This window comes from Maylandia zebra, linkage group LG3 (assembly GCF_041146795.1).
Source record: "Maylandia zebra isolate NMK-2024a linkage group LG3, Mzebra_GT3a, whole genome shotgun sequence".
In the NCBI taxonomy this organism is placed as follows: Eukaryota; Metazoa; Chordata; class Actinopteri; order Cichliformes; family Cichlidae; genus Maylandia; species Maylandia zebra.
Window position 1 is genome coordinate 7,294,248 of NC_135169.1, and position 25,000 is coordinate 7,319,247.

Sequence of the window (25,000 nt, forward strand, 5' to 3'; positions counted from 1 at the left end):
CAGTGTGTATGAGTTTATAACATTTATGTTACAGAGTGAAAAGTAGTTATTAAAAGTGAATAATGAAAGAGGCTTGGTTAAGTCTTGACACACTGCGTTGGCTGTGTGTCTTACCAAGCAGATCACAAGGAGACAGTGACCCTGGGAGGAGCGAAAGTATTTCTGAAAGCTAACAGGCAGACATTGCGGAGTGATCCAGAAGGAGGAGCCGTAAAACGTCACAAAAAAGGGAGGTAAGCTTGTGTTCTAGGATAATGGCTGACGGCCCGAACACGACACCTACTGGGCACAGAGGCTATAAGCCTCTAAAGGAGCAGCAGCAACAATTAAAAAAAGCTATTCGTTTAGCTTCCCCTGGATCAACAAAGTTAGCTGAGAAGGAAGGCAAAGCAATGGAAGCTGAGCTAAACAAGCTTATTGCTTCCCAACAGAGAGGGCTGGATGACAAAATAGCCCTAAGTCTTGTGCTCAAAATAGAAGGAGAGAGATGTGAGCAGCAATTGGAACAACTGCAAGCCGAGGCAGAGAAACGTTCAATTAACTGGAAGATTAAACAACAAATCAAGAAACTACAGCAAACTCATGCAAAGTGTTGCAAGTGGATGTTCTTGTGGAACGGAGCATCTTCCTGGATGGAGGAGGATGACACACCTGAAACAGAAGATATGGAAAGCATAATGGAGGCTTTGAAACAACTGAAAGACCAAAATAAGAAGCTGGAAAACCAAATGAAGAACTGGATTCCAAAACCAGGAGATGCTAACAAGTATCACACAGCAGAGATTCTTCCTTGGGCCACGTTAACATCTAATGCCGTAGGACGACAATATGTCATGCCTGTAATGACCCTCAGAGGAGGACAAGTTCAAGGCCCCGATGGACAGACGGCAGTGGTTGTGGGAGGAGTAGCTGATGTTGAATACACCAGAGCACCACGGGTGTTTCATAATGAAGGGCCTATGACAGTTAAATGTCAGTCCCTGAATGGGGAAGGGAAAGTGATAACATCAGTCGCAGAGGAAGGCTTGCCTTTGCCTTCTTGTTCACATGAGGGAGGAGACAGGCCAAAAGCCGAAGCATCAAGAGAAAGCCTGCCAGACCAGACTGGAGAAGCGGATTGGACCCCAACAAACGAGGAAATGATTTCACCGGTGGAAAGGATGGCACAACCGGCTTTCATCGGACTGCCAACACCAGCAAGAGAAGAGCAGGCCCAAACCAGGTCAAAACACTCCAAAGCAATAGCCAAGTCAGACACATGGGCAGGAGAAGTATTCGGACGAATGCTTGAAGCCCCGCAAGGGCTATTGGAAGTATTAAATACACTGAAGATCGTAAAGGACAAAATGACCAAAACCATGGCAGAAGAGGAGAGCGACAAAGATTCATCTACCACAGAGGAGGAAGAAGATGATGAAGATAACGACAGAGGAGGAGTCGCGTCAGAACCAAGTATAGCCAGGAATCTTAGGTCAAGACAGGTGAAAAAAGAGCAGGGACAGAGAAGGCCTATTTTTAAGAGTTCAAAAGGCAAGGGAAAATTGGGACAGTGTAAAACTGTGACCAAAGCAGAAAAAGCTGCGGGTACTCATTATAATTTGCCTTTAGTGGCTGGTGCAAAAAATGAACCAGTGTACCGCGCATACAAAGTAAGAGATTTGGAGGCATTGGTTAAACAGCTTCCACCTATAACTGGGGGAGGAGCAAGGTGGTTGCGTGAATTAGGCAGACTAACAGAAGGAGAGGAGCTTGCGATTGGCGATTTTCGCGCCATTTCTGCGCGGTGTATGCTCGGTGGTGGGCTAGCAGATGTAGAGGCTATAGCTCGCACAACTCGCCATGCAAATGATTTGCCTTACCATGAAGTGCAATGTGCTTTGTCTGACGCAGTCCGTGAAAAGTACCCAACCCCTAATACAGGAGCCATACCTAAAATAATTTGGGACCCCCAAAACACACCTAGAGAGTTTTTAGAAAAAGCCAGAGATCAGTGGTTGTTAGAAACAGGTACCCATCCGGGTAGAGAAGGTGAACATCGGGCATGGTTTCGCTCAGCGGTGCTGGCAGGGCTGCCAAACCAGGTCACAGAAGATCTACAGAAAAACCCAGATTTTGCCGTAGCAGATTCGGTGCAGTGGGAAAGACACGTCTCACATCGTTTGCAGCTGGAGCAGGACAGGGCGAACAAGCAGAAAAAAGAGTTGGAGGAGGCACAAGCGTCTCTACTCAAACTACAGTTGGTGGAGGCCAGAAACAAAGCCAGCGAAAAGAAAAAAGAGGAAAAAGAAAAAACAGAAAAAATTATGATAGTTGCGACCCAGCCTGGTCCTGGGCCTGAATGGCCAGATAGTGGCCCGGGTCCCTGCACTAATGACGGATGGCCCGCCAATGCACCAAGGCAGAACCAACCCACAGGGAATTGGGGAACCGGTGGATCGTACAGAGGGCGTGGTGGCTCAGCGGGGGGAGTACAAAGAGCTCGTGACACGGGGAATCTCAGCAGTGTGCCTTGGAATGTCTGTTGGAGGTGTGGAGCAGAGGGTCATTGGAGCAGAAATTGCCCAGAACGTCGTCAGAACAATCAAAGAAGAGGCTACCAATCCCAGGCACGTGGAGCTCCGAGAGCAAGAGATGGCTCTAGGGGAGCATATCAGGCCCCAAACCCGAGTGCAGCACCAGCCGCGCAGTATCCAGTGGCTGACTGGAGGGAGGACCAGTACTGAAGGGACCCGGAGGGACCAAACAGTATGGTGGTGGCAGATCCCATGCTGTTAATGACAATAGAAGGGACAGAATTGCCCTTCTTAGTAGACACTGGAGCAACATATTCAACCTTGAGAGCAGCACCAGACAGTGCAACGTTGTCCTGCCACACAGTGAATGTGGTGGGTTTTTCCGGGATCCCGACAACTCTGCCAGTGACTGACCCAGCTTTGACAAAGCTGGGCAAGCAGACTTTGAAACACAACTATGTGGTGTCATCGCAAGCGCCAGTAAATCTTATGGGCAGGGACCTGCTCGTGAAGTTGGGCGCCACAATCACATGTTCAGCAGATGGATTATCTGTGACTCTGCCAGGGGGCCAGCATTTTCCGTGCCTGGGAACAAGTTCAAAGACTCAATATCTGCTCCAAGACTGTGAAAGAGCAAAAGTCAATATCTACTGGGGGAGACTAGTGAAAGAGGATGTTCTGAGGCAATTTCAGCTGTGGAGACCCTGGATAATGAGCTTGGCAGTTTACTCCCCTCCGCGCGACCCTTACCACGTTACCCTGTTTTATGATAAAGAGAATGACGACACCTATCGTGAATTATTTCAATCTGATCTTGAAGGTCAGACGTGGAATGTGCAAACACATGACATCTACATCGGACCAGAAGGTGTAGCCGCGGCTGTGAAATTAACTGATGAACAACTGCCTTGGTACAATGTGGAAGAAAATTCAACCCCTCACATTACATTGGCGGTCCACCAAGGTCATGGTGCAGGTGATCTAGGTCCAATGGTCAGGCGAGCACTGGACGACACAGGGTGGCAAAGAACCCAAATTCCTAACTTATCTTATGCTCCAAATTGTAAAACCTATCGCATAACTTGTGCCTGTGAGGATACAGTGATCTTGGAACATAAAGAAATTTCAAAAACACATGGTGAGGAGTGTGTAGATCATCCTCACGCAGTTGCTGGACTGTCGAATCTGCCTGACAGTCTATGGTCAAAAGGGCCCACGGATGTTGGCCTAGCTAAGTGTCCTCCTGTCTTGTTCCAGCTCAAGTCACACACACCAATCAATAGACCACAGTATAAACACAAACCTGAAGCAGAGGCAGGAATTACAGAAACAATAGAAGGCCTGCTAAGGGCCGGGGTGTTAGAGCCCTCTCACTCACTGTGGAACACACCAATTCTACCAGTGGAGAAACATGGAACAGGAAAATACCGTATGGCACATGATTTGAGAGCCATTAATGAAATATTGCTCTCTACTACTGCACCGGTACCAAATCCGTACACAGCTTTATCAGCTATCACATGTGACCAAAAGTGGTTCACGTGCATTGACCTGGCAAATGCATTCTTTTGTCTTCCTCTGCATGAGTCACTCAGAGACATTTTTTCATTCACATACAGAGGCCAACAACTCAGATACACACGTTTGCCACAAGGCTTTGCACTTTCTCCAGGCATTTTCAATCAGGTGCTTAAAGAAGCCCTGTCGTCATGTAATTTGCCTAATGATTGTACATTAATACAATATGTTGATGATGTTCTCATTGCAGCCCCGTCAGCAGCGGATTGTTCAGCGGCATCGTTCGTTGTGTTGAATAGGTTGGCGGAATGTGGCTTTAAAGTAAGTAAAGACAAGCTGCAGTTAGTTCGCCCTGAAGTGACCTTTTTGGGCCGGGTAATCGCACACAAATCAGTGGGTTTGATGAACACACACAGAGACCAAATTTTGACACACCCAAAACCGCGAACTGTGAGAGAAATGCTTTCTTTTCTTGGTTTAACAGGTTACAGCAGGCAGTTCATTCCGGATTATGCAGGCAAAACTGCCCCTTTAAGGGGCCTAATGAAGCAAGTTGGTGTTCGAAACTTTAAGGCTGAGTTGCCTTGGACGCCTGAAGCTGAAGCCGCATTTATTAGGGTAAAACAGGATTTGTCAAGGGCCTCAGATTTAGCCACACCCAATTATGATGAGCCATTCTATTTAGATGTTTCTGAAACAAACTCAATTGTAAATGGAGTGTTGTTTCAGAAAAAAGGGGGGGGTAGAGAAGTGCTCATGTATGTTAGTGTAAAACTACATCCAACAGAAGCAAAGCATCCTACATGCACACAACATGCAGCAGGGGTCGCTAGAATTATCCAAAAAATAGCACATGTAGTGAGAGAACACCCACTAAAAATACTCACTACACATAGCATAGTGGCATACGTAAATTCACAAGCATTTTGTATGTCACCACGGGCACAACAGAGACTGAGCAAAGTCTTAGAGGCCCCAAATTTGACATTCACACATGAAGGAATTAACATGGCAGATTTAATGGGTGTAGGGGAACCACATGACTGCGCCAAAAGAGCACAGATCGAGGAAAAGATTAGAGAGGACCTGAAGGCCGAACCCATACCGGGAGCTGAGGACTGGTTCACCGATGGATGTTGCCACCGAGACGAAGGAGGACTGAAAGCAGGGTATGCGGTGGTCTGCAGAGTAGAAGGAGATTATCAGGTCAGAGAGTCAGGAAGGATTGAGGGAAAGCAGTCGGCCCAGAGAGCTGAAGTGATAGCCTTAGCTCGAGCTTTGAGACTAGCCAAGAACAGGAGAGTGAACATCTACACCGATTCGGCATATGCGTTTGGAGCAGCGCATGTGGAGCTGCCTCAGTGGAAAAGAGCAGGATTCAGAACAGCAACCAATGCACCTATTTCCCACAAACATGAAATGGAGGAACTGGAAAAGGCCTTGGCTGACCCAGAGGAGGTGAGCATTATAAAATGCAAAGCTCACTCCCAAGGAACCAGTATGGTGGAAAAAGGAAACCAGAGAGCAGACGAAGCCGCAAAGGAGGCCGCAGGCTACAAAGGACAGAGACAAATGATACAGGTAACATCAGAAGAAGAGATACCTGTTGACCTGATTGAGGAAGTTAAACGGGCCCAGGAGGAGGCATCCCCAGAGGAAAAGGGGGTGTGGAAAAACAAAGGAGCCTGGCAGGATGGACATTTGTGGAGGGGGCCAGACGGGCGCCCCGTGCTGACAGCCAAAATGGCAGAACAGAAGGTGGATGAAGCCCACGGACTTGCCCACGTGGGGAGAGCCCAGATGGAAAGAAATTTGTGTCATTGGTGGCATCCTGAGCTGCGAGGAATGATAAGGGAGAAGGCCAGGATGTGCTTAATCTGTGGGGCACACAATCCTAAGCCAGCAGTAAAACCGGAAGTGGGTAAGTTTCGGCCCCCTGAGAGGCCGGGAGAGGAGATTGTTATTGATTTCACTGATATGATTGATTCCGGGCCGGGCGGTGTAAGATATTTGCTAGTGTGTGTTGACGCTTTGACCGGCTGGCCAGAGGCCTGGGCTACAAAAAAGGAGGATGCTAAGACTGTCATTAAGTGTTTAATCAATTATTACATTCCCCGTCATGGGTTCCCGAAAAGAATTAGATCAGATAATGGAACCCATTTTAAAAATCAAGATTTGGAAAAAGTAGAAAAAATGTTGGGCGTCCAGCATAAATTTGGAACGGTCTATCATCCTCAGTCTCAGGGGAAAGTAGAAAGAATGAACCTAAATTTGAAAAACAAATTGGCAAAAATCTGCGCGCAAACAGGGCTAAATTGGGTCGCAGCCCTGCCGGTTGCGTTGATGACCATAAGATGTTCTGTTAATCAATCCACAGGTTTTACACCATACGAGCTGCAAACCGGGAGACAGTTTCCGGCACCTTGGACGGTGGGCTCGGGTGAACGGGACAAAAAGGGGAACCGGTCCCACGCAGACTACTGGAACGAGCTAAAGGCGCTAGTGTCCAGTTTCACGAAACAGGCGGCTTGTAAAGGGCCCACAGGAGAAGGAGAGGTCCCGGACGCGAAAACAGTGTGGCTGAGAGTCATCAAACGAAAGTGGAAGGAGCCCCGCTGGACTGGTCCATATGAGGTATCGGCTCGGACGGCGACAGCGGTCCAACTGAAGGGGAAAGGCGACACCTGGTATCACTGGACGCAGTGCGCAGCTGCGCACGAGGGCTTGGTGAGGAAGGATCAATCTCAACTCAACGCAGGTGAAATTGAGCGGCACAATAATCCCTCACACCTGTGCAACGGACCGACCGGTAGTCTACCTGGAAGGTCGAAGAAAGAAGAGCAGCCAAGGAGGAGATCGCCGCGCCAACGAAAAGGAGCGGTACCACACTGAACACCTAAAACAAGAGAGAGGCTCTGACAAAGGGCTTTGAACTTTTTACTACACCATAACATTCACATACCACCATGCCATCACAACAATTAGACACTGGTGATGAAAGAAGAGTCTCAAAAGCCATCACAATGTTTAAAATTATTATGAGTTTGATGTTAACTATGTTGCTAATCATGGCTATTTGTTTTTTGATTTGTTTGTTGCAGACCGACCCGGGAAACCAGTCTGAGCACGGAGGCCATGCCAGTCCGGCGTTGTTTGATACACCAAGTACATCACACGTGGTCCATAGTGATTTAAGGTTGCGGGCAAGAGTGAAGCGCGAGGTCTCTGGTAAAAAGGATGAGTGTCTCAGCACATATGGTGGTTTAGAATTAGATTATGTGATTGGCTCCACAACTTCCTTTACGTTTGATCTGTGTGATGTTGTTAATTGCAGGGACGTCGGCAGTGCTTGGAGGGGATACAATGTGTGGGTCTGTTGGGATTATTCAGTGAGTACGCACTGTGAGAGGGGAAATCGTCCATATGACAGCTGGTGCCGTAATTGGGACCAGGTAAGGGGTTACACTGGGCAAAATTGGGAACCGTTAGAATCAGGATCAGAAAACGGGCTTAAACTACAGAGGGATTTTAGCCCCTCTGGAAACGCGTTAACTTTATCATTGGGGAATTGGCATCGCAAACAATCTATGTATTTAATTTTGGGGGTGGAAATAGCGGGGGTTGATCCAAAAGGGTTAATTAAAGTTAATTTCCTAGAAAAAACTAATCGCGTACCGTCAGGTAGAGAAGACATAACAACTCGTGTGATTTCTACTCCCACCAGCTCTGTTGCATCTTTTACAGGGCAGGAGGGGAGCGGGTCATCGGAAGCTATACCAGAGGAGCACGAACCAAGGGAGAGGCGAGTAGTGTCGGTGGACTACACCACCCTGAAACCTCAGGATTTGATTGAACGCGCTACCGGGTTCAGTGACAGTAACATCTGGCTGGACTGGATAGCCCAAAATGCTAGAGAACAAAAAGTGGCTAATTGTGTAGCCTGCGCTTCAGCAAGGCCGCGTTTATTTATAGAGCCTGCACCTCTGCATCCAGAGGATCAGTGGGGCTATAATTGTATGTTGCAAATAACTAGAGGAGCTGTGAATACGGGGAACTGCACTGTGTTGTCCAGTCTATTTCCCCCTATTGGCAAGCTCACGCAAGTAGGGCCGTTTATGCCCCGGAAAGATAATTATACGTGCTTTAAGTTTACCACAGATAAAGTTAAATATCGGTTGGGGGAAATTGACCCCAGTTGGTGTTCGGTCACCCAGATTGGGAGGACCACCAACAATGTGAGTGATGCAGCCACCCTAATTGGGACTTGGGCTAGGAGCGGGCTGTATTACTATTGCGGGCACAGGACTCTACTGGTGCGTGTTCCTCTTGGGAGCGTGGGGACGTGCGCGATGGTGAGACTAGGAGCGCCACTTATGCTAATCGGAAATAAGGTAAAATCAATTCCCTCACACAATACGCGCACTTTGGCAGCCAAGCGCAAAAGACACATTTTGAGAAAGAGAGGAATACAAGACACAAATGTTTATGACCCTAGAATGAATTCCCCCACCTGGATCGACTCCATTGGAGTGCCCAGGGGGGTTCCAAATGAATTTAAACTTATTGATCAAATAGCAGCCGGGTTTGAAAATATTCCAATAATTTCTGCTTTCTTTCCAGTGACTCCAAATAAGAATGTAGACAGGATTAATTATGTTCATTACAATGTACTGAGGCTCTCTAACCTGACCAGAGACGGATTGGAGGGGCTAGCGGAGCAGGTGGGTCCGACCTCGTTAATGGGAGTGCAGAATAGAATGGCCCTTGACATGTTGTTAGCGGAAAAGGGGGGCGTGTGTGCTATGTTTGCTGACCAGTGTTGCACCTTTATTCCAAACAATACTGCTCCAGATGGGTCGGTAACCAAGGCTCTGGAGGGCCTAAAGAGCCTTTCTGAAACTATGCATGATCACTCCGGTGTTGGTAATCCGTTAGAAGGCTGGCTGACCTCAGTGTTCGGACGGTGGAAGGGGGTCATCGCTTCGGTCATGTTTTCTTTGTCTATTGTGGTGGGTATTATGGTTATTTGTTGTTGTCTCATCCCTTGTGCCAGAAGAATGTTCAAAAGTATGTCTGTGAGGGCAGTGGACCCTGGAGTCATTACTCCAATGTCCATGATGCCAATGATGCATGTGGAACTGAATGTGTAGGCCAAGGAGGGACACAACTGTTTGTGACCTCTGGATTCTCCAGAGGTCAACAGAGGGAATTGTTGTTGTCTCATCCCTTGTGCCAGAAGAATGTTCAAAAGTATGTCTGTGAGGGCAGTGGACCCTGGAGTCATTACTCCAATGTCCATGATGCCAATGATGCATGTGGAACTGAATGTGTAGGCCAAGGAGGGACACAACTGTTTGTGACCTCTGGATTCTCCAGAGGTCAACAGAGGGAATTGTAGAATAAGGAGGGGATGTTTTTCTCATTATCATTTAATATTTTAATATGTCATTATTAGTTCCTTAGAAGTATATAACCAGCTTTGCATTAAGCATAAATTGAAGTTTTTGATCTTATATTATTCTTTGCATTACAGTGATGGTGATAACTTTAATTTGATCTTTCTTACAGGTACCAGAATAATAACATGATTTTCCATTGCAGATGTAACCATGATCATTCCATACACATTGCAGTTTGTTGCTCATTCTAGAGTTGTGCTCAAGGTAATTAAAGGTTAAAAGCTACAGCCAGCGCGAGTCTGGCTGATCTATGGAGGGCAAAGGCTTTGAGCTTGGAAGGCCGCACGCGCTTACACAGCACTTATAAGATGTCATTCTTGGTGATTTTGTGCTTAGTCATGTTTTAATATGTTTTAAGTAGAAGTAGCTGATCCAGCAATATTCATTTAATATTATATACTTGATTTAGAGCAATACACACTGATGGTCTTAATAAATGAAAGAGTCCTTGTAGTTGCCATGTTGTGTCTCAGCAGGGTACAGACGGTTCCAGGAGAAGGGGGGCAGTTAGCGTCTGCCCTCGGGAAGGAGACAATGTTATTCTTTGTGTTAAATAAAATTGTCAACATTGATTGTATTACACCTGTCACTACGCATGAGGGGGCGTTCTAATACCCTGATTTCATAAAACTATGGAAATGTGTTTTTTGAGATGAGATCTGAGACTGTCTGCATACAGTGTCCATCTCCCACGTGTGTGATCATTAAATCATCGTTTGACTCAACCCGACCGGACCAGTGTTGTTATTGTGGGTTTTTCCTCTGGTGTCCATCTCCAATATTTTTGAACCATAACAAGAGATACGGTGTTATGTTCACCTGCCTTGCTATCCGTGCTGTTCACATTGAGGTTGCTCCATCACTGGATACTGACTCTTTCATTAATGCGTTCAGACGTTTCAATGCAAGAAGAGGTCAGGTTCGAGAACTGCGTTCTGACAACGGGACCAATTTTGTAGGTGCTGAACGTGAACTTAGAACTGCCATTGAACATTGGAACCAGGTAAAAATCAATGACGTCTTTCTGCAAAAGGGAGTTAAATGGACCTTTAATCCACCTGGAGGTTCACATCACGGAGGAACCTGGGAGCGACTGATAAGACTGGTTTGCAAAGTACTTAATTCCATAATGAAAGTACAAAACTTGGATGAAGAAGGTCTTCATACTGTACTTTGTGAGGTTGAAGCCATCATTAACAGCCGCCCAATTACCAAAGCCTCAATGGATCCTAACGACCTGGAAGCTTTGACCCCTAATCATCTTCTTCTGTTAAAGACCTCACCGATATTACCACCAGGAGTATTCCATTTCACTATGTACACACACAGAAGATGGAAACAAGTCCAATACATGTCTGACTTGTTTTGGAAAAGATGGGTGAAGGAATACCTACTACAGCAACAGGAACGTCAGCGATGGATTGGAGTAAAAAGGAACCTCATCGTGGGAGATCTGGTTCTCATCATGGACAGTTCGGCACCTCAAAACTCTTGGCCAATGGGACGTGTGATAAAGACTCTTCCCGACCGAAGAGGATTCGTTCGTCAAGTTCGGATTAAAACTCAGACTAGTTGCCTGGATCGACCTATTACCAAACTGTGTCTACTGCTGGAGGCAGATCACAGTTAAAGACTTCTGGGTCCAATTATCAGACTTTAAGACTCATTTTTCTTTAAAGATAGACTTTAAGATTACCTATAGGATTCCTGCGGGTAATATTGAAATACAGTAAATGCTTGACTTTTCTCTGCATGTTTTATGTCTTCTACTTGGTTAATTATGGGTAATTATTAGAAGGGATCCTAATAATTAGGGGCTGGTGTGTAGGAGCCATAATTGAATGTATTGAATTTTGATGATCACTGGGTTTTTATTTGTTTGGTTGTTATGGGAGTCACGTGGGAGCTAGCGGTGACATAAATGGGCGTTGTCAGTCTGTCATTCACTGGTTTTGATTTTGACAGAGAGGAGGGCTGGGTAGCCGTAGTTTTTGTTGACCGCTGCACAACATGTTTCGCTTCGTTATATTAGAACCTGTGACGTTGTAAGAGTCTGAATCGGGATCCGATGACATTACTCTGTAAACTCTCAAAGCACTTTAATAAACAAGCAAACAATTCCACCTCTCGCATTATTGCGTAAAGTTGACGGCGCGTCAGGCAAATAGGCAGGCTTCATCCCCGGCCTCTAGCGACTGTGGAAGTCGCTACATCTTTATGCTTTTGGCAGTTCCAGAAATTCGTCACCACAAAGAGCGGCAACCTCCAGTCCTGATAAAGTGTTGATGCTCACAACTCTTTCCTGGCCCATGGTTCTGAGGAGGATGTTTCCTTTCCTTCCCTCAAGGTGAAGTCTGCGCATCAGACTCTCAGCGCAGAAAACTGCTGTGCTCCCTTGGTCCAAAAAAGCATATGTTGTAATAATGTTGCTTCCTTTCTTTGACTTTACTTGGACAGGCACAATGGGCAGTTTACAGTCCTGGTCTCCAGCCCCTGTAAGACCACTCGACACCAGTGTGCTCACATGCGGCTGCATGTTCCTGTCAGTCTTTTCAGAAGGTGAACTTTCTTTGTGCAGGATGGTGGGATGTTTCCGGCTGCATTTGGAACAGGAAATCCTCTTACGGCAGTCTTTACTGATGTGTCCTATACACAAGCAGCCAAAACAGATGCCATTTTCCTTTAAGAAGGTTATCTTCTCATGAGCCATTTTTCCCAACTGTGCACAGACGTCCAACATGTGTCTTCCTCCACAACAAATACAGACGTTCCTTCCAACCTGATTATTTTTCATTTCCGCAGGCTTAGGTGTACTCTCCACAACTTGCATAGTGGTGGCAAAGCTTGTTCCTTTATTTCCAGGTCTGCCTTGATACTTGGCTTTACTCATTCCTTTTGTTGGTAAAGAAAGCGGAGAATCTTGAATATTACCGAATACAGGATCAGTTAATATTCTTATTTGCTTCTCCAAAAAGTCTGCAATATCCATAAATTTGGCTCTTCTTTTATGCCTTTCTTGCAGGTCACAAACATGTCTTCTCCATTTGTCCCTAAATTTATACGGCAATTTTTTAATAATGTTCACCATATTAGAAGGCATGTCCAAATCACTCAGATGCTGCACCTCCTCCATTGCATTACAGCATCCCCTGAGGAACAAACTGTAGTTCTGAAGAGCTTTTACTTCCTCTGTTTTAATTGATGGCCATGAAAGTGCCTTGTCCAGATATGCAGCTGCGACCTTCTGTTCATCGCCATAGTGCTCCTTTAACAGTGATTTTGCCTTGTGATAACCACGATCTGAGTTCATTTGTTGACAGCTTCTCACCAATTCCTTTGCATGGCCTCTTGTGTACTGTTCCAAAAAATATAAACGATCGCTGTTATTTTTCGTATTGCACTCAACTTTATTCTCAAATGCTTTAATAAATGAATAATATTGAAGTGGATCTCCATCAAAATGAGGTATTTCTCTCTTTGGTAAAGAAAAGAGGCTTTGTTGTTGGATTAAGAGTGTTGTTATTTCATTTTGTTTAGTCATTATTCCAATAACATCATTTTGTGGTTCCAGTTCCACCGTACCATTTGTATGACAGTCATTTTGTCCATTTGCATCAGATGGGTTTGAAGGAATAACTGAATATTGTCGAGGATGCTTATTTTGAGAAGATTCAGTCAGCACGGCTTGTTGCATGACACATTCCTGGGTTTTATCTTTTCTCCTGTTTTGAGTTTCAGCATTAGTCAATGAATTTTGTTTTGCAGAAATGCGAGGTATAAATTCCAATGCATCAACATTAAGGGTTTGTTTAGATCTTTCATGGGAAATGTATGAATTCATTCCATCTGAAACTTTTAAAGATCCTTTTTTGCTTGTTATACTTTGAACTTTAAGGACATTTATTGCAGCCATTTTTTCAGCAATTTCAGTGTCCAATTTTAGCCTTTCCTTTCTTTTACGAAGACGTTCCTCCTCTTCTTCCAGTACATGTTTCTCATCCAATAATTTCTGCTTTATCATTAAAGCTGCCAACTCTGCCTCAGCTTTCATATGAACAGATGAAGTTGAAGATCTTGATGAAGAAGTTTTGTGGCTTTCAACATTTGAAACACTATCACTTGGCTTGATATCATCCTCCACTTCTGTCTCAGTATTTGATGCAACATTGTTTTCCAATAAATTGATTTGCTTTGAACGAACAGCAGGATTTTGTTCTCTTTGATTTATCCAGTTTTGAATTTCATTTAAAAACACATTGGTGTATTTCATGATACTTGAAAACCATTCCTCTTGTTTTATTACTTCTTCCTCTGGCACCAAAGACAACACCTCAACATGTGAACTTGAAGCCTTTTCACACAGTGCCTTTAAATCCACCAAATACTGCTTAATTTGAGAAAGATTTTCATTGTGTTGCATGAGCGCTTTCATTTTTTGTATTAGTTCTTTCATTTTATTAACATATATTTTGCATTCATTTTGTAATTTTTCGATTTTATTCAACAATGCCTTTCCAGTCATTTTTCTTTCTCTCTTTCCCCTCAAATCATTAGAGGAACAATCATCACCAGCTGTTTGACTCATGATTTTCCCGTTTGTTTGTTCGATTTTTTTATTTATTTATTTTAATCTTCAGTGATCATCCATTAAAACATATATCCACTGGAAGCCACAATAGACTTTGACCATAAAATCCTTTCAACGTAACGGCACTTTAATTGTCCATTTGAACGTCATCCAAGCAGCAATTAATAAGACGCAGCGCAGACATCATTCCAAGAGCGCAGCCAAAAACGTTGCACATTTAACCAACATTCATTCCATTCAGTGTCTCCTCTTGAACATCTCAGCGCTAATGCAATGTGGCTTCCTTTTCCACAACCAGACATGCACAGGTATTCTTACCTGCGCTCCTCAGAATTGCGTCAGGTGTGTCGGTGCTGCTGGGCTCACTCATTCAGATGCGCTGCACTTACTTGGCGTCTTTCAGGTTCCTTGATCTGATTTCTTTGATCCTGCTTGCGGCTTGCTTCTCCAGAATGCCGTTTTTTGTTGACTAAAGATGTAGCGACTTCCACAGTCGCTACAGGCCGGGGATGGAGCCTGCCTATTTGCCTGACGCGCTGTCAACTTTACGCAATAATGCGAGAGGTGGAATTGTTTGCTTGTTTATTAAAGTGCTTTGAGAGTTTACAGAGTAATGTCATCGGATCCCGATTCAGACTCTTACAACGTCACAGGCTCTAATATAACGAAGCGAAACATGTTGTGCAGCGGTCAACAAAAACTACGGCTACCCAGCCCTCCTCTCTGTCAAGTCAAGTCAAGTCAAGTCAACTTTATTTGTCAATTCTGCCATGTACAGGACATACACAGAATAGAAATTGCGTTACTCTCAAACCCTAGTGATTAGAAAAATGCAAATAAAATAATTAAAAAGTAAAAATTTAAATAAATACAATACAATTTTACGTATAACAAAAAAAAGCTATGCAATATACAATATACAATATTCAAGTAAGAAGGCATAGTGGTGCAAAATAGGCAAATAGTGCAAATGGAGATTTAGTAGTGTACGGTAAGAGATAGTGTAACAACAAAGTCTTATGAGGTAATGGCAGTCCAATGCTCCACAAAGTGACTGGAGCAGGCCAGTGAGTGCGTCAGAGAGTGAGTGTGTGTGTGTGTGTGACAGAGTTCAGTGAGACCGTGGTGGAGAAGAGGGGAGAGGGGGGCAGAATCGGGAGGGAGTTAAGCTTCCTGACAGCCTGATGGATGAAGCTGTCCTTCAGTCTGCTGGTCCTGGCCTGGAGACTCCGCAGTCTCCTCCCTGACGGCAGCAGCTTGAAGAAGCTTTGCATTGGGTGCGTGGGATCAGCCGCTATGCAAAGGGCTTTTTTAGTGAGACGGGTGCTGTAAATGTCCTGGAGGGAGGGGAGAGAGACACCAATGATCCTCTCTGCAGCTCTCACTATGCGTTGGAGGGTTCTATGGCAGGACGCATTGCAGGCTCCAAACCACACAGTGATGCAGCTCGACAGGATGCTCTCGATGGTGCCTCTGTAGAAAGTGTACATGATGGGGGCTGGAGCTCCTGCTCTTCTTAGTTTGCGGAGAAAGAAGAGACGCTGCTGTGATTTCTTGGCCAGTGCTGTGGTGTTGTACGTCCAGGAGAGATCCTCTGTGATGTGCACACCCAAGAACTTGGTGCTGCTCACTCTCTCCACAGACGCTCCGCCAATGGTCAGAGGAGCATGTTGGGTGTGCATTCTCCTGAAGTCCACAACAATCTCCTTCGTCTTCTCCACATTCAGAGAGAGATTGTTGTCAGCACACCATGTGGCCAGGCGTCAAAATCAAAACCAGTGAATGACAGACTGACAACGCCCATTTATGTCACCGCTAGCACCCACGTGACTCCCATAACAACCAAACAAATAAAAACCCAGTGATCATCAGAATTCAATACATTCAATTATGGCTCCTACACCATTTAAATCTATTTCCAGAACAATCAGCTGGGCTGCATCAAATAAGAAGGCACACAAATTATTTGTGCCAGTCCAAAAAACTAGTTTGTGTTCAGTATAAGACAGGAGAACAGCACAGGCCTAAACCCTGCAGGTCTGACAGCAGGAGGAGCATCAGTCCAGTTTTCCAAGTGGAATCAGAGTTTACACTGGAATCTGCCTTTGACGGCTTTTTAGAGCAACTGTGACATTCAGCAGTCTGACACACAACACACAACAATAACTACACAACACACTAACTACAGCCTCCAAACACGCTCAACGTCACTAATGTCTCACATGTGAAAACTCGCTCTCTCTCTCTGTCTTTCGCTCGCCCGCTTTCCGTCGCCGGTGTCCTAAAAACTTCCCCTTCTCCCTAACAACCAAATGTCACATGTTGCCATATCATTTTTTGATTGGCTGACATGGTAAACTCTAACACCAATAGGGAAGGGGTGTTTTTTCTTTTTCTTTTTTCACTCACAAGCGGAGAGTGTTTGCTAGCGCTATCTGTAGAAAACGCCGTTTTTACCGTTCTTCCCGATGTAAACACCACTGTTTTGTTCAGAAAAAAACATCGCGTGTAATTTTTTATCATAACTCTGGTTTTACGTGGCCCATTGACACAATTCAAAAACTGGTATATAGTTTGAAGTCCGCACTTTCGACCCAAGCTGTGAAATGAGACTCAGAGTCGCTGTGTTGTCTTAAATTGATCATGTGATTTTGACGTGCCGGCGCGTCCCTCGACCCCAGAGGGTTAATGAAAAGTTTTAGTTTTACACACAAGAAGACTGAAGATGAAGTAAAAACCTTGAACTTAACTTCTGTGTCTGATGTTTATTGAAGCTGTCAGCTGTCTGTCAAAGTGGACAAATGGACGCACAGTATTGGCGAAACAGTAAAGCCCCTTCATGACGAGCAGAGACATTCAAGGAGAGAAATGCTGCTGATGCTGCTGCTGACGCCTGGCTCACAGCAGCATCGAGAGATGGATGACACAAAGAAATAACACAGCTGTCCGCTCTAGAGACCACCGACAGAGTCAGCTGTTCACCAGCTAACACCTGTGACTCCACCCAGATGAAGCTTTAGCACCACTCCTGCAGAAGCTGCCTGTTCACACCGAGGAATGAATGAGAGCATTTCAAGGTCAGGACCACCTCAAGAACCAGACTGTGATTTATCCCCACTCAGCACCTCACCCACCACACAGCATACAGGAACAGTCTTCCAGTCATGACACTAGATGGCTGTTATTACATTTGGCACGAGGGGATCTCAAAGAAGTGTCTCACAAAGTTGGACTGAGCACAGAAATGCTCTGTTCAGAAAGAATCAGTGAAGGGAAACTCCGTCCTAATACCCTCGTACACACAATAATAACATGGACTGAACCACCACTCACAGCCACCAGCACTTTATACAGCCTCTGTAGGAATTATCCACATATCTCACTGATCTTAACTGCACTACTGTATAGTTCTGTGTAAATAATCATTCTGTACATACGATCATTTTTAATCCTACAACTGTTTATAACCCGCATAGTTCACATTTCTGTATAGCTGTATATCTCAGATTCTGTATAGTTTTTCATATTTATATCCTGTTCATAGCCTGTACATAGCTTGTACTCACTACAGCCTGTACATACTTATAGTTATAGCATATTCATAACATACTTCATACCGTGTACATTATAACATACCATAATAGACCCATTTCTGTAATGTACTCACATATCTATATTATTGCTAATATATATTGTAATATATCTATATCATGGCTAAAGCACTTCTGGATGGATGCAAACTGCATTTCGTTGCCTTGTACCTGTGCATGTGCAGTGACAATAAAGTTGAGTTCTATTCTATTCTATTCTAAGTGTCACGGTCCCTTTGTCTGCCCGGCCCTCCCAGCAAGGCTTCCTGCATTTTTGTTTTGATTTCTGCTCTCCTGTCTTTCCTCTGCCTGGGTGGAGGTCTTGGCGGGCTCCCGCCTTCGGCTCACGCACCTCTGAGTACTCGCGGACATGTGGCTCATTATCCAGCCTTCCTCAGCAACTACTTAAGACGCTGGTTCAAAGCTTCTCGTCGCTGGATGTTGTTAGACACACATCAATGACACCCTGGCTCTTGTTATGTCTCGTGTTTATTCCTAGCGTTTCCTGGTTCTGATTCATCTCTCGTTTACCTGTACATAGATTCCTGGACCCGTCCTGTAATATGACCTCCTCTCCTCTCTCCTTCCTGTGCTCCTCATTTCTCCTTTACATTTCTAGACCATCATCCTCTCTTTTCCTCCACTCACTGCTTTCCCACCTGTCTGAACACCTGTGCTGTAAACTGACCAAAGATGAACCCGAGTCTGATCACATGACTCATCGTAGTGTTCTCATGTCTCCAGCCATCTCTCCTGTGTACACTGATACCATCATTGATCCTTTTCCTACTTTGACAATGAATGCTGTGTTTTGATTGGCTGTGTTCTTTGATGCATCTGTACAGATTTGAACATAACTGTGTGATCAGTGTTTGTTCTGTGTGTCAGTTTAAAGTCAAAGCTCTCAAACCTGCAGCATCAGGAGGATCCACGGCTGTACTGTTGGTACCAACATTGTCTGACTGACAGGTTTTAACTTCAGCTGTTTTCTCTTTCTTCTGACATCCTTTCAAACCACACACTCACAAACTGCAGTTGTTCTGTCCTCCCAACTGTTGTTCATGAGATCTGAGTTTGATTTCATCTTTTTATTGTTTCATGTTTTAAACATGAAGCTGGATCCATCGTACTTCTCCGTCTCCTAAACCCACTCCGATATCTTTCATTTTCATTATAGTTTGTTAATCTGTTGTTTATCATCGTCTCCATTATGTTGCAGATGTTGGATGTTGAAACCATCTGTCTGCCATTTCCTGGTTTCATGTTGGTACAATCTCTGCTTCCTTCCAGCTCTGTGGAAGTTTCCCATCCTCCCAAACTCTGTGATATTCTAATAAAATATCTTTAGAGATGATTTAACCTGACGTAGATCATTGTTTAAATGATCACCAAGCAATATTTGTTTGTGCAGACCTGCAATAACTGTGGCGGACTAGTCCAACCGGAATAGTATGGTGGGGGGAGTTTTGTTCTTCCGGTGCGGTCGGTGTGTTTTGTCGTGTGCTGGAGTACGCATTGAAAGTTTTACAGCGGACTAACATCGAGAGTGATTATTGGCTCGTCGCATCACACGAGAGCGCTACATGGTAGGGCTGCTCGATTATGGCAAAAATGATAATCACGATTATTTTCACTGAAATTGAGATCTCGATTATTTGACGATATTTATTTAACCCTTTAAGACCTACCATAGAACCAAGTTCGCCAGAGCTTATATTATTTTTTTTACATGCTGTAGTGCCATTTTTGGGAGCATTTCAAGTTGCTATACATCAATACAACTGTTACAGCCCATATTTTAATAATATGTATGCATTAAGTCCATAGTAATTATATTCATTGCAAAAAAGTGCAAAAAACTACAAAAAAATTGAAAATCGTTTTTGTTTTTTTTTACATATATTTCCACATGGGGAAATTTAAGAGGCTTATTCCTCAAAACTTTAAATACAAAAAAGTTGCAAATAATAGTTTACAACAACAGGAAATTTATTTTGAGTGTCTTCATAGTTTTATTTTGGAGATACAGCAATTTTTATATACTGCAGGAAAAATGAAAAAACAATCCTATGATGCAAATTTGCAAAGAAAACAGCAGGTGCATCAAAATAAACTATTTCCAACAGTGCAATTCGAGTTCTAAGCATCCCAGAAACTATTCAGAAAAGTCAAACATGACTTATAAAAACACCAGTATAGGTTTAAGGCCTACAAGTAAAAAACTACATTTTCCGCGAAAATGACGTCACTTCCGGTTTTGGTCAGGAAATGGCGGACATGCGATAGTTCGCGTTGACGTCTTTTTCAACGTGGGAAGTGTTACGAACAGCTGATCGGATCGGCAAAGCGTGTTTCTGGAATATTATGTTTTTGTTCCTGCAAGCGCTTTTTATGCAATTTTTGCAAATCTTTATGTGGAAGGAAACCGTGACCGAGGACAAGCTGATGGCATCAGATGTAAGTACAACTCCTCCGGTTTCATATGCAAAACAAATTATTGCGCTAGCTTACGCGGTTCCGGTTCTACAGGGATTTAAAGGGTTAACAATAACAATGTATTGAATAATGACTTTAAAAATAATATAAAATAGTGTGCAAATACTGATAACAGTGCAAATGTTTGCAATATAAGAAATAAATAAAAAATGTAAACATCTATGTTTAGTGAACTTTGCAGTGTTGCTCTGTGGTGCAGCTATGACACCGTAGCAAAGTTTACACACTATGTCTACTTGATCCACGTCTGACTCCGCCAACCCATAATGTTTCCACACCACTGAAGTTTTTTTTTTACCTCTCTTGTCAACCAACAGCAGTCACTCTCCTCTCCAAATAACTTCTGCTTAGCTTTCCGAGCTTCCCTTGGGTCCTCTTAATTGTTGTGATGTGTGTTCGAAATGGAGAGAGGTGCGCTCGATTTACCACACGGAGCAGCGCAAGAGTAAAGCACGAGGGAGGGGCTAATAATCGGCTCAGTCATTTTTAATGATCCTTGAAAGCCCAGATCGTAATCGTGATTAAAATTCGATTAATTGAGCAGCCCTACTACATGGTGTCAGAAGACGGTACAGACGTCACGCCAGCGCGTATGTTTATATCCCTGTCGGGGTACCGCACTGCTTATTGTGCGCTGTGTTGGATTAGCCGCTAAAGAAAAAAAAAAGAGAGAGAGAAAAGAAGTCGCCCCATCATGGCGGACGGATTTCGCAGACCTGACCCTCTGGTTTTTGATGAGAACATTGCCAAGAATTGGCGTGTTTTTGAAAGGGAGTATGATATTTTCATCGCCGCTGCTCACTCTGACAAGCCGGCAAAGACAAGGGCTTACATTCTCCTAAATATTGCTGGACCAGACGCCATTGAACGAGAACGCTCATTCGTTTATGCTCCTGCCATTCGCGCAGCTGGTGCAGATGGAGAGATACTCACTGCTGCTGAGTCCAGAGAGGATCCAGAATGTTTGAAGGCAAAATTTCGAGAAATCTGTAATCCTCAACACAACAGGACGATGGAAAGATATAGATTCCACACCAGAAATCAGAAGCCAGGTGAGACACTTGAATCATTCATCAGTGATTTAAAGATCAAGGCTAAATGTTGTCACTTTGGGGACCTCACTGACGCTCAGTGATCGTATCGTCTGTGGTGTCATTAGCGACACGTTGAGAAAGGCTCTGCTAAGAGACAGCGAGCTGACACTTGCTAAAGCTATCTCGGTGTGTCGAATACACGAAATGACTGAAAAAAAAACAGCAAGACACTAGCAACACAAGCTACCAGTGTCGACGCAGTAAAGCCCATTCTGAACAGCAAGCACAAGCCTACGCCCCTTTCATTCCCACAGACTGTCACCAATTGCTCCAATTGTGGAGGCAGCCACACGGCCAAGCGAGACAAGTGTCCAGCATTTGGACAACAGTGTCACAACTGTAAAAAACTGAATCACTACAAAAGTTGCTGCAAGTCTAAACCACGCAGCCATCACAGAGCCCCTAACAGACAGACTGCAAGGCAGCTTGTGAACGAATTAACAGTGAGTGAGCCACCACTTCAAGATGAAACGTTTTACGTGGATGGTGTAGAGCCTGACAGACAGATTGACTGCATCCACGCTAAAGCTAATAAAAAAGATGAGGGATTTGTCACAATACACATAAATGGCGTGCCCACAGAGATGAAAGTAGATACGGGAGCGAAATGCAATGTCATGCCACTCAAGACTTTCGAAACAGTGAATGGCGGAAGACAGACTGTTAAACAAGAGAATCCTGTGAGCCTTGTTGCCTATGGAGGCACGAGAATTCAGACCACTGGAACTGTTACACTCCCTTGTTGCTTAAAGAAGCAGTGTCACACGTTGCCTTTCTTTTTGGTGGATAGAGAAGTGCAACCGCTGCTAGGATTTCGAGCATGCATGGAAATGGGCATTGTGAAAATGAGCCCTGAGGTCCACCAGATCAGCACAGAAAGCAGCACAGATTTCAGCTCCCACATATTCACACAATACCATGACCTGTTCAGTGATGAACTGGGGGAACTTCCAGTCACATACTCAATGATGCTAGACCCTGATGTACAGCCTGTGGTCCGTCCAGCTCACCGCATCCCTGTCACGATGCAAGAAAGAGTCAAAGCTGAACTTGAACGCATGCAACGCATCGGCGTTGTAACACCAGTCACCGAGCCTACTGACTGGGTGTCCTCAATGGTGGCAGCACACAAGAAAGACAAGCATGAGATCAGACTGTGCATAAATCCAAAAGACCTCAACACAGCACTGAAAAGACCCCATCACCCAATGCGCAGCATTGAGGAAGTGGCAGCACAGATGTCAGGAGCGACAGTGTTCTCAGTGCTAGATGCAAAAAACTCCTTCTGGCAAATACGGCTCGACGAGAAATCCTCAATGCTGACCACATTCAGCACCCCATTTGGGCGATACAGGTTTCTGCGGATGCCCTTTGGTATCAACTCAGCCAGTGAGGTGTTCCAGCGCTCCATGGAACAGCTGTTTGCCGGTTACCCGTGCTCTGTCATCGTGGATGACATCATCATCGGAGGACACGGAGTGGCCGAACATGATGCCAACCTGAAAAAAGTGCTGACACGTGCTCGAGAGATCAAACTCAGGCTAAACCCTGACAAGTGCAAATTTCGCCTAGATCAAGTGTCATATGTGGGCCACATCTTCACAAGGGACGGTCTAAAAGCAGACCCCTCCAAAACCACAGCAATAGGAGCAATGCCGGTGCCCACGGATGTCACGTCGCTACAGCGCTTCCTCGGTATGGTTAATTACCTTGGGAAATACATACCGAACCTTAGTGAGATTGCCGCACCCCTAAGGAAACTAACCCACAAGGAGACTGCGTGGTGCTGGTTCCCACAGCACCAAGAGGCTTTCGACCACCTCAAATCATGCCTCTCCAGCCCGCCAGTATTGGCGTATTACAACGTCAAGGAGCCAGTCACACTGACATATGATGCATCATGCTATGGGCTGGGTGCCGCGTGTTTGCAAAATGGCAGACCGGTGGCCTTCGCCTCGCATGCTCTCACTGACACAGAGGCGCGATATGCTCAAATAGAGAAGGAGCTCCTCGCCGTGGTGTTTGCCTGCACGAAGTTCAAAGATTCTGTCTATGGCAAAGCAACAATCGTTGAAACCGACCACCAGCCCCTGGTGACCATAATGAAAAAGCCAGTCCATGCCGCCCCTGCCCGGCTCCAGAGGATGTTACTGCGACTACAGAGTTACAACATCAGTCTGGTCTACAAAAAGGGGAAATACATGTATCTAGCCGACACCCTTTCAAGAGCCCGGCTCGCTCCGCTGTCACGCTGCCCGGTTGAACACACTGATTATGAAGTGATGACAGTGAGCTACATCTCCACTGCTTGCCTGGAGGAGCTAAGACAGCACAAGATGATGTGCTACAAGCGCTCAGCACAGTCATTCAGTGAGGGTGGCCCAGCAGAGAGAGCCAAGTACAGCCCGCTCTGGCTCCGTTTTTTCCATTTAGAGATGAGCTCAGCATGGAGGATGGGATCATCATGAAAAGCCACAAAACTGTCATTCCCCAGTCCCTGCACAAAGAGTACATCAACATCGTACACAAAGGCCATCCAGGTAACCAAGCGCAGACCTTGGAGTGTCATTTTTTGGCCAGCAATGTCAAAAGACATCGCAGAAGAGCTGCTCTCTTGCACTGTGTGTAACAGCACTAAGACACATCAGCAGAGAGAACCGCTACAACAGCACCCTGTTCCAGACCTCCCATGGTCAACGGTGGCTGCTGACATTTTTGCCTGGCATGGAAAACGATACCAGGTCCTTGTAGATTCCTATTCAGGATGGATTGAGATTGACCTTCTCCGTGACTTGACCACAGCAGCGGTCATCTCCAAGCTAAAGAGACACTTTTCAGTTCATGGCACACCGCACACGCCCCTCACTGACAATGGCAGACAATACACTAGTCAACAGTTTATTGATTTCGCAAAACAGTGGGACTTCACCCATTCAACCAGCAGCCCAGAGTTTCCACAGTCAAACGGTCTTGCTGAGAGAGCGGTGCGAAGTGCAAAACAGCTCATGGAAAAATCTCACCGAGATGGAACCGACGTGTTTCTTGACCTCCTAAACCTTAGAAACATTCCCCGTGACACACAACTAGGCTCCCCTGCTGAACGCCTCATGTCTCGTCAGACACACGCGGGCATTCCTGTGTGCAGCAAGGTGTTGGCACCCATTGCAAAAGACACAGGACAGATCTGTGACCGACTTCGCGACAAAAGACTCAGACTGAAGCGTCACTATGATAAGTCCAGTCGCACGCTACAGCCGTTGCAAGAAGGACAAGTGGTCCGCGTGCAGACAGAGAAAGGCTACGACAAGCTGGGAATTGTGGAAAGGAAGAGCAAGGAGCCATGATCCTAAATCATTCAGGTCGATCGAAGAACCTACAGGAGGAATCGCCGCCACATCCTCCCAGTGGCAGAACCGCCGCCGCCACCACTCCATGACTATGACCTGATATACACCTGATATAATAACAGAATACATGCCCCAAAATGTATTTTGTAACGTATTCCATTACGTTACTCAATGACAGTAACGTATTCTGAATACTTTGGATTATTTAATATATTCTCATGCTTTTTACAACTACATGAATGTACTATTGCTGTGTGATTTATTACTATTACTGAAGGTTACTTGCCATATAAATACCAACTACATTTTTAAATCTTAATATAAATGAGATTATATTTATATTAATCCCTCTGTCATCCGGGAGGGAGGAAGGGAGAGGCAAGTGACGGAAGGGA

At 44.9% G+C, this 25,000-nt stretch overlaps 2 protein-coding genes across 4 annotated transcripts in view; one reads left to right on the plus strand and one right to left on the minus strand.

Annotated features, from left to right (window-relative positions):
- Positions 1–25,000, minus strand: part of LOC112429671 (methylglutaconyl-CoA hydratase, mitochondrial-like) — a 208,533-nt gene that overhangs the window by 59,582 nt on the left and 123,951 nt on the right. The window lies entirely within an intron of this gene.
- Positions 4,901–9,181, plus strand: LOC143414019 (uncharacterized). Its single transcript, XM_076877624.1, has 5 exons — positions 4,901–5,952; positions 6,409–6,911; positions 7,133–7,259; positions 7,776–7,896; positions 9,085–9,181. The coding sequence occupies exons 1-5, from the start codon at positions 4,962–4,964 to the stop codon at positions 9,179–9,181; spliced, it is 1,839 nt and encodes a 612-aa protein (XP_076733739.1). The 5' UTR covers positions 4,901–4,961.

What these genes read in the sequence shown, in the direction of transcription:
- LOC143414019 (XM_076877624.1), top strand. Translation starts at nt 4,962, where the DNA reads ATGTCACCACGGGCACAACAGAGACTGAGCAAAGTCTTAGAGGCCCCA. An exon ending in CGCGCCAACGAAAAGGAGCG is followed by an intron (nt 6,912 to 7,132) that starts GTACCACACTGA and finishes TGTTTGTTGCAG; the next exon opens with ACCGACCCGGGAAACCAGTC. An exon ending in AGTGAAGCGCGAGGTCTCTG is followed by an intron (nt 7,260 to 7,775) that starts GTAAAAAGGATG and finishes CATCTTTTACAG; the next exon opens with GGCAGGAGGGGAGCGGGTCA.